This window comes from Cervus elaphus, chromosome 22 (genome assembly GCF_910594005.1).
Source record: "Cervus elaphus chromosome 22, mCerEla1.1, whole genome shotgun sequence".
Lineage (NCBI taxonomy): Eukaryota > Metazoa > Chordata > Mammalia > Artiodactyla > Cervidae > Cervus > Cervus elaphus.
The window spans coordinates 17,899,976-17,910,728 of NC_057836.1; the positions used below are offsets into that span (position 1 = coordinate 17,899,976).

The 10,753-nt window shown below is 46.3% G+C and overlaps 1 protein-coding gene across 1 annotated transcript in view; it reads right to left on the reverse strand.

The window, feature by feature from the left end:
* LOC122679941 overlaps window positions 1-8,662 on the reverse strand; it is a 405,877-nt gene extending 397,215 nt beyond the window's left edge. The window contains 2 exon segments of the mRNA XM_043880800.1: window positions 2,177-2,497; window positions 8,559-8,662. Of these exon segments, the coding sequence (XP_043736735.1) occupies window positions 2,177-2,497; window positions 8,559-8,631 (394 nt within the window). The 5' untranslated portion in view covers window positions 8,632-8,662.
* Window positions 8,663-10,753: the final 2,091 nt, after the last annotated feature.

The window sequence follows — 10,753 nt, forward strand, 5'->3', positions numbered from 1 at the left end:
CACCCATTCACACCCTAGTTTCACTGCTGTCTTTACTGCATCCACCTTGGCATAGGTCAAATATACTTAGATAGCACTGAGCACATCTTAGGAGTCACTTCAGGTCCTCTTAGGTTCAATTCAGTTCAGTTCAGTTCAGTCGCTCAGTTATGTCTGACTCTTTGCAACCACATGGATTGCAGCACGCCAGGCCTCCCTGTCCATCAGCAACTCCCAGAGTTTACTTTAACTCATGTCCATTCAGTTGGTGATGCCATCCAACCATCTCATCTTCTGTTTCCCCTTCTCCTTCCTTCAATCTTTCCAGCATCAGGGTCTTTTCAAATGAGTCAGTTCTTCGCATGAGATGGCCAAAGGATTGGAGTTTCGGCTTCAGCATCAGTCCTTCCAATGAATGTTCAGGATGGATTACCTTTAGGATGGACAGTTTGGATCTCCTTGCTGTCCAAGGGACTCTCAAGAGTCTTCTCCAACACCACAGTTCAAAAGCATCAGTTCTTCGGTGTTCAGCTTTCTTTATAGTCCAACTCTCACTTCCATACAGGACTACTGGAAAAACCATAGCTTTGACTAGACGGGTCTTTGTTGACAAAGAAATGTCTCTGCTTTTTAATATGTTGTCTAGGTTGGTCATAGCTTTTCTTCCAAGGAGCAAGCGTCTTTTAATGTCATGGCTGCAGTCACCATCTGCAGCGATTTTGCAGTTTAATAAAAAAGTCTGTCACTATTTCCACTGTTACCCAATCTATTTGCTAGGAAGAGATGGGGCCGGATGCTATGATCTTAGTTTCTGAATGTTGAGATTTAAGCTAACTTTTTCGCTTTCCTCTTTCACTATTCTCAAGAGGCTCTTTAGTTCTTCACTTTCTGCCATAACTGTGATGTCATCTGCATATCTGAGGTTATTGATATTTCTCCAGGCAATCTTGATTCCAATGTGTGCTTCATTCAGTCCTACATTTCTCATGATGTACTCTGCATATAAGTTAAATAAACAGGATGACAGTATACAGCCTTGACATACTCCTTCCCCGATTTGGAACCAGTCTTCTGTTCTATGTCCGGTTCTAACTGTTGCTTCTTGACTTGAATACAGATTTCTCAGGAGGCAGGTCAGATGGTCTGGTATTCCCATCGCTTGAAGTATTTTCCAGTTTGTTGTGATCCACACAGTTAAAGGCTTTGGCATAGTCAATAAAGTAGAAGTAGATGTTTTTCTCAAACTCTCCTGCCTTTTCAATGAACCAACGGATGTTGGCAATTTGATCTCTGGTTCTTCTGCCTTTTCTACATCCAGCTTAAACATCTGGAAGTTCATAGTTCATGGACCACAGCCTTGTCTAACTCAATGAAACTATGAGCCATGCCATGTAAGGCCACCCAAGACAGACGGGTCTTAGTGGAGAGTTCTGACAAGATGTGGTCCACTGGAGAAGGAAAGGCAAACCACTTCAGTATTCTTGACTTGAGAACCCCATGAACTCTTAGATTCACTGCCTCTTATACGTGATGTGCGTCAGCTACTGTGTTGTAGAATTCAAGACTTCATTTTCCTGCTCCCTCAACATCCCTGCAAATGTGATGTTAGCTCCCCACTCGATTGGTCAAGTGCACCAGTGGGATGAGAATTTTCCCTGCCACAAATCCCACTTCTGGCCTCCTCTGACTGTGACCTAAGGACATTTAAATGCACCATTGAATTTCTCTCACACCTTTTCCTTGTGCAAGTGCACCATGACATCCAGTATTGTCATTTCTCCATGGATCTTCACAGGACCTTCTGGGGTCACCATTGCTTGGTTGAGCCTGTTCTATTGGCACATCCCCCACATACCAACCTGATGGAGTATGGTGACTCTGACTTTTAGGACCTATGAGGATGATAAACCTTGTTGCCTACAACTCTCCTATGAACCGCCCGCAACAATGTAGCCACACCCTACTGACCAGTCAAAGAAAACAGAACAATTACCATGATAAGACCATGTCACAGAAGTCGAACCCAGAAGCTCTATCTATATGAAACTTTTGACCTCACCTCTGCCTCCTGTGACACATCACACAGACCCTTCACCCAAGTATGTTCTAAAGGCTGTATCCATAATCTCGAGTCATTCTGGTAATAAGATGGAGGCTCTTCCTGCTAGAGATCCCCACACAACCAGACAGGACTTACCTGAGCAGACTACTCCAGCATCCCAGTTGTGGGAATAGCTATCATTACGATAGTCTTTAATATTAGAATGCTTACACTCACTGACAGCTGACTCTACCCCTTCACATGAAGTATACGAAAGCCAAATGGGACCAAGTCCTGGTCCAAAATAAGCCTCTTTAGTAATACCAACAGCAGCTCCACACCCCAGCTGTCTGCACAGAACAGATGCATCCTTCAAGCTCCAGTAGAAATCATCCATTGTGCCCCATTCTCCTTGATGCTTTACTTCCACTCTCCCCTCACAGCGGTGGGCTCCATCCTTCAGCCTCACCTCCAGATCTGCAAGAGAGACACAGACACAGGACACAGGAAAGACTTTAGGAGACTTGCAGTGGTATAAGTATTTAAAATATTAGCTCTCTGAGGAGCAAAAAAGTGCATGGGATATAGTATTTCCTGACCTCTGTGGTATAAACAGTCCCACCAAGGCCAACTTTAAACTCCCAATGTGCTATCACTGAACACAGAGCAGGAAGGGAGGTACCATGTATTTCTCAGGAGCCTGTAGAACCAGCTCCAAGGACACCATCAAGGACAGGCCGTCAGAGACTCTGGATGCTGCCCTCCCTGTAGATGTGCCCAAGGCTACTAGGCCCAGCTTTCCCATCTCAGTTACAGCTCATGTCCCAGGATCCAGGGAGGAATCCTCCTTATCCTTCCCTTTCCATAAGGAGCACCTCATCCAGCTTAGGAACAGAGGGCTGGGGTAACAGGCTCTAGAATGTCCTGGTTATTCCTGCCATCTAGTGTTCATGTCCTTGTGTAATTCCACACTCGAATGTACCTAATAACATGCATCTAACAAATGGAATTTGACAAAAGTGATCAGATGTCACTTTAGCGATTAACTTATAAAACGACTCTGGTTTCTGCATATAAAAATGAGTTCCTGTAAGAACATCATAGATGGAGACATTACTAGTGTTTAGTTCAGTTCAGTTCAGTTGCTCAGCCATTTCATATTCGTTGAGACCCCATGGACGGCAGTACGCCAGGCCTCCCTGTCCATCACCAACTCCTGGAGTTTACTCAAACTCATATCCATTCAGTCAGTGATGCCATCCAAGCATCTCATCCTCTGTCATCCCCTTGTCCTCCCACCTTTAAACTTTCCCACCATTAGGGTCTTTTCAAATGAGTCAGTTCTTCGCATCAGGTGGTAAAAGTATTGGAGTTTCAACTTCAGCATCAGTCCTTCCAATAAATATTCAGGACTGATTTCCTTTAGGATGGATTGGTTCAGCAACATTTAAAATTCTCTTTTTATGAGCACATGGATATAGTACTACTTCCTTGCCTGTTTGAAGTTAAGCGTAACCATGTTATCTGGCTCATTCATTGAAGTGGGAGGAGAAACGATGTCACTTCCACGTAGAAACATTTAAGAGCCAATATGTTTTTACCACAGCAAATACTGAAGCCTTTGTTGCAGTGGGAGCATAATAAAATGGTGGAGCATTCAACAACCTGAGTGCTTGAACAATTATGATAGCAGAAGTCCTGCCAAAGTAAACAAAGCATGTCATATAAGGATAAACTTTGGGTTTTTGTTACTATAACATACCTAGCTTACTTTTACTAAAATGGAAAATAACAGAAGAAAATTGACAAAGAGAAAAATACTAAGATACACACAACATATATAAAATTGAGAAACATCTATACTAACATCTAAATCCCCAAGACCAACAAGAGATGCCAGGGTAGAGTAAACTGAAGCATTAGATTTACTGAGAGAGAAAAAATGCCAATCTAAAATTCTACACTCAAAAATATTCTCTCAAAGAATAAAAATCTCAAATGTGTCATTATCAAAATGCTGATGTACGAGACAGCAGCCTCAATCCTCTTAAAAAAAGGGACCAAAAGTTAGACAGTGATCAGTAATAAAAACAGCTCCAGAAAGATCTGGAATACTCTAAGAAGTGTAACCACGCCAAGACACTATCATTTTGGTGGCATCATTCCATCCTTCAAACCAGCATCACTCAGTGTCAAGGGTGCCAGGAGAGTTCCTCTCGCCAGGAGGGTAAGAGCAGGCTGAGTAACCAGTGTCCCTAGCCTTTGGGGGAACCATATGAAAATCCTGCTTCAGGTTCACTTCACGCAGACCTGCAAAGCTGACCCAGTCTTATAGAGATGGCTAGGCAAAAGAAAGAAGAGCAAAGGACCAATAGCAACCACATGGCAGGAGAAATTGCAGTTCACAGTGACCTGCTCTGCAGACAGATGCAGCAGATTTTACCCCTGAAAGAATAAATAACCAGCACAGATGACGGTTTTCCAGTAGTCATATATGGGAGTGAGAGTTGGACCACAAAGAAGGCTGAGCACTGAAGAAAGGATGCTTTCAAACTGTGGTGCTAGAGAAGACTCTTGAGAGTTCTTTGAACAGCAAGGAGATCAAACCAGTCAATCCTAAAAGGAATCAACCCTGAATATTGATTGAAATGACTGATGCTGAAGCGGAAGCTGCAATACTTTGACCACCTCATGCAAAGTGCTGACTCATTGGAAAAGACCCTGATGCTAGGAAAGACTGAAGGAAAAGGAAAAAGGAAGCACAGGGTGAGATGGTTAGATAGCATCACCAGCTCAATGGACATGAGTTTGAGCAATGAGCCGTTGTTGGTCTTGGCCTTTGCTGCCTTCCTAGGCCTTCCCACAACATGAGCACCTGCAACCATCATCTCCCCCACAGAGGCACCTACAACAGGCCCCCAAATCCAAATGTGTGCACACCATTAGCTCTGGCCACCACCACTGGTGGTCATGATTCCTAGGCTCAGGAAGCAGATGTGCTGCTGAGGACACCAACAACCATTCCAGTGATGGCAGACACCCTGCAACACTTGCCAAACACCACACAGTTATCAATCCTGTGAATGTCAGCAGCCTGAGCCAAACGGATCTCATGCCCTCCCAGACTCAGTGCCACCTTATGCCTCTGCATTTGGCACCCTGCATTACATTCCAATGTGCTGCTACCCAGAAGTGAAAGGCTTTCTCTACTGAAATCAGGACATAGATTCTGGTAGAGGTGAGTGCTTTTCTAAATGTGCAGACATCTACAAGAGAGTAAGACATCAAGAAGAATCAGGGAAACAAATTCCCACCAAAAGAGTACAGTAAACCTCCTGTAACATGTTCAAAGTAATGGAGATCCAAGAATTGCCTGACAAAGAATTCAAAATAATGCTTCAAATGATGCTCAGAGAGTTCCAAGAGAACTCAAATATTTAATGATACCAGGAAAGGGATACAAATTAAATAAGAAGAGCAAACGTCATACAAAATATATTTTTTAAAGAAGGACTAACCAGATATTTTGTGATTTCCTGATAGTTCAGTTGGTAAAGAATCCACCTGCAATGCAGGAGACCCTGCTTCAGTTCCTGGGTCAGGAATATCTGCTGGAGAAGGAATAGGCTACCCACTCTAGTATCTTGGTCTCCTCTTGTGGCTGGTAAAGAATCAGTATGCAATGCAGGAGACCTGGGTTCCATCCTTGAGTTTGGAAGATCCCCTGGAGAAGGGAAAGACTACCCACTCCAGTAAGGCCTGGAGAATTCCATAGACTGTGTATCCATGGGGTCACAAAGAGTCAGACATGACTGACTGACTTTCACTTCTTTAATTCTTCAACCAGATATTCTGAAGCTGAATAATAAATGGATGGGCTTCCCAGGTGGCGCTAGTGGTAAAGAACCTGTCTGCAAGTGCAGGAAATGTAAGAGACTCGGGTTCGATCCCTGGGTCCGGAAGATCACCTGGAGGAGTGCATGACAACCCACTTCAGTATTCTTGCCTGGAGAATACCATGGAGAGAGGAGCCTGCTGGGCTACAGTCCATAGCATCACAAAGAGTCAGCCATGACTGAGGCGACTTAACATGGACAATACAATGAGTAAACTGAAGAATTCAACACAGAGATTGAACAACAGACTTGACGAAGGGAAAGAAAAAAAGAAAGAATCAATGTGTTAGAAGAAAGATTAGTTGAATCCAAACAGAGGAGCCAAAAGAGAATGAAAGGAATATAGAAAGCCAGTGAGAACTAAGGACATCATAAAGAGAAACAACGTATGGAATGGAGTCACAGCTGAAGAAGTGAAGGAGAAAAGAATTAAGGGCTGAGGATTTCCCTGGTGATATAGTGGTTAAAAATCCACCTGCCAATGCAGGGGACATGAGTTCAAACCCTGGTCCAGGAAGATTCCACATGCCGCGGAGCAACTAAGCTAGTGTGCCACAACTACTGAAATCTGTGCACCTATCTGTCCAGCACTGGGCTCTGTGAGAGGCTCTGCCTGCTGGCCTCACCTGTTCCCACCAGGTGTCCATTAGGGAGCAAAGAAGCCCGAAGCCAGGAGAGGGGTCCTCTGCAGCAGGAGAAGCCACTGCAGTGAGAAGCCTGCGCACTGCAGCAAAGAGTAGCCCCTGCTTACTGCAACTCGAGAAAGCCTGCATGCAACAGGGAGACCTAGCACAGTGAAAAACAAATAATTAAAAAAGAAAGAAAGAAAGCCAGTGAATTTCCAAACCTGGGGAAAGATCTGAACATCTAAGTTCAAGAAGCTAATAAGTCACCCCAAAACTTCAATCCAAAACAATCTTCTCCAAGACTCACAGAATAAACTGTCCAAATGTAAAGACAGAGAGAGAATTCTCTAAGGTCTAAAGAGAAAAAAAATTCTATCATGCAAGAGAACTCCCCTAAGGAGATCAGCGGATTCGTCCAAAGAAACCTTGCAGACCACAACAGAAGGATTGATGACATACTCCACTCTCACTCAGGGGAAGCAGCTCCTGGGGAGGGACAGGAGAGGGCATGAGAGAAAGAGCTCCCTACAGAGTCACAGCAGTTCCTGGGAGGGGAAAGGACAGTACCAGGCCCCCAGCAAGACAGGAAATGAGTCACAGGGACCGGGGCAGGGACTTGGGAACTTATACACATGGGGCTGCACATCAACTGATCTTTACAGACAAGAGGGACAAGTCGTTCATTGGAAGGACTGGTGTTGAAGCTGAAACTCCAATACTTTGGCCACCCAATGCGAAGAGCTGACTCATTTGAAAAGACCCTGATGCTGGGAAAGAGTGAAGGCGGGAAGAGAAGGGGACAACAGAGGATGAGCTGGTTGGATGGCATCACCGACTGAATGGACATGAGTTAGAGTAAACTCTGGGAGTTGGTGATGGACAGGCAGGCCTGCCTGGCGTGCCGCGATCAATGGGGTTGCAAAGAGTCAGACATGACTGAGCGACTTAACTGAACTGAACTGAACAGACAAGAGGACCCCTCTCCTGGCTTTGGGTTTCTTTGATCCCTAATGGACACCTGGTGGGAACAGGTGAGGCCAGCAGGCAGAGCCTCTCACAGAGCCCGTGTTGGACAGATACAGCAACAAGCAGATGGGAGCCGGGGGATGGGGGAGAGGAGGCAGAGAGAGGCAGGCAGGTGTACGATAATCTCTGATCCAGTTACATGGAACGACAATGACACCCAGCCATGTGGACACCCTGTGTGCTTCACAGGCCAACAGACTCAGCACCTCCTTAGCAGCTCCATTCCTCTCCCACAGACAGGTTCCACCTCCCCTTACACACACACACACACACACACATAGGTTCACACACTCCCCCATACACACATATTCTCTCACACACACAGCCTCACACAACCTCATACACCCTCACACACTCCTCACACACTCCTCACACACCCTCACTCACCCACACATACTCCTCACACACCTTCATACATCACTTGCACACTCCTCACACACTCCACAAACACATACACTCTTCACACCCTCACTCACACAATTTCTTCACACACACACACCCTCACACACACATACACACTCTTCATACCCTCACACACACACACCCTCACACACTCCTCACCTGCACACATACACACACACAATCACAGAGCCGACAGGAGTGAAGACACAGGAAACATGGGGACCCAGGGGCAGTGCTCACACACCAGGCATGGGCAGCATGTGGGAACAGCCTAGAGCCCAGCTGAGCTCAGTCACTGGACCTTCCACACACTGGGAGCCACAGGGACTCCTGGAAGCTCCCTGAGAAAAGGGAGACAGTGGAGGGACTCAGGGTGATCCACCTTGGTCCAGACCAAACCTCACTGCTCTGTAAAATCTGCCTCTATGACCAGTGAACGCCCCACAGGAGAGGGACCAGTATTCACAGTCAGTGAGGTTCCTTTTTGGTCAAAAACATTGAGGCTCGGCTCCAGATCTCCAGACACCTTTCCCTTCACCAAGGCGTCCACTCCCTGCTGTGGACCCAGGACAGAGGGGCAGCTCTTACCTTGACCACCCACCACGGTGCTGAGGAGGAGGACACAGAGTCTCTGGAGGGAGAGGTGTCTGCCCAGAGCCATCCTGACCCCACGTCCTCAAGGTCACAGCCCCAGCTGCAGGATCAGCCTGTGAGGAGGCGTCAGGGTGCCGACTGGGGTCTATATAGACCGTCCCCTACATCCTCCCTCCTGAGAGCCAATAGCAACACCTTTCACCATTTTAGGCACTATCGGAGGCTGCATCTGCCACTTTCTGAAGCTCAGACACCAATAAGCTTCTGAATCTTCAGCATCTCCTTATATGAGCAACATGGTCCTTTGACCTCCCGCTTCTGTGGTCCTGAGAGCTGGGTCCCACCACTGGGACTGGGGGAGAAAAAGTTCATCAAAAAGCATGAGTGCCTTTCTCTCCCCTGGTCACCCTGGTCAATATCTGCAGACTGTGAGATCTCACAGGGTCTGGGTGTGGAATCTGTTGATCCATGGAGAATAACTTTTGTAGAATCAAGTACTGATCTTCCCTGGCACTGAGCTTAAGGCGGAAACAGAGAACTACAAGAAGTCTTGAAATACAAGAGTATTTATCAGGTCAGCAGAAAATGAGGACCAGGAGTATAGGAATTCACGGGTGACTGTGAAGGCAAGAAGTGAGACCCATCAAGTTGGGGGGATCAGATTGCATGTCTTTTCCCGCCTCTCAGAATGATCTGGAGACTGAGTCCTGGAGCTCATGCCGACAAGCTCAGTCGTGTCTGACTCTTTGCAACCCATGGACTGTACCTTACCAGCCTCCTCTGTGCAATAGATTTCCCAGGCAAGAATACTGGAGGGGGTTGTCATTTCCTTCTAAAGGGATCTTTCTGACTCGAGGATCAAACCCACGTCTCCTGCATTGGCAGGCGGGTTCCCTATAGGGACATTCAGACATGTTAAATCTCTCTCCCTTTATTGCATTTCATTTTATGTGAAGTATCTCTTTCAGCTAGTCACTAAATGATGCTGACAGAGAGAAAGAGATTGCTATTAAAGGAAACAAAGAAAAAGGAGGAGTCGTCATTCATCTCTAGCCCACCAAAATAGGAGCAGGGATCTCTAGAAGAAAACATGGGGCTTCACTGCTAACTCAGCAGTAAAAGTCTGCCCACTAAACAAGAGACTTGGATTCGATCCCTGGGTCGGGAAGGTCCCCTGGAGAAGGAAATGGCGACCCACTCCAGTATTCTTGCCTGGAGAAAATCCGTGGACAGAAGGGCCTGGCTGGATACAGTTCATCGTGTCGAAATAAGTTAGACGCGACTAAGTGACTAAACAATGAAAACAAAAAGAAAATTATAGCTTAGAAAGACTAAAGTTTTCTAAACTTCTTTCTAAACTTTCTAATACATTTGTATTATAAACCATAACTAAAGAAGACACAAAATATAATTGAAGGGAACAGCTCCAGAGAGATGAAGAAATAGAAAGTCTTCTGCTACATGATCTCTGCAGGCCAGGGGCAAAGAAGGGTTAAGGGAAGCAGAGAAGAGAAGGGGGTTCATGCTGCTTGAAACCACCAATGAACCCACCTCCTCTACTCTGCATTTAAGAGGAAAGGTGGTGGCAAGAATGGAATCCCAGGTGGGTTGATGGGACAGATCCAAACAGAAGGGATGGTGTCCAGTGTAGTCACTGCTGACTTGTTCTGTTTCCACTCAACAGAGAAGTTCCCAGATGCTCCCCCAGAAGGTACCCCTGGGATGAATAGAGAGACTGAGAAGGGCCATAAGGGATGCAAGATAGAGCTCCCTCATTGAAATTCAATGTCTCTAATGTGCTGCCCCCTTTCCTCATGCCCCCTTAGGCTCAAGATTCCCATGATGCAGCCCTGTGGTCCAAGCAAGCCAACCTGAGGCCCTCTCACCCTGACTCCCTCTTTTCAGCCCAGAAGTGGAAGGAAGCATCTGTGACACACAGGCCCCAGAGTCCCCACCGGAGTTCAGAGACAGCTTCATTAGCCACCCATGGCCCACCTTAAGGTCTCAGCCTGGCCAACACCCAGGGCAGCTGCAGGTTAGTCCACAGCCCTGTCATATCCCCCACCAGAGGGACCCCTCATCCCAGTCAGCAGACACATCTTCTCTGTTCCGCCATGCCCGTCCTTCCTAGTTGACTTGGGAGAAAAGACAGTTGACACATGATTTTCTTCCTCTAAATATGCTAATAT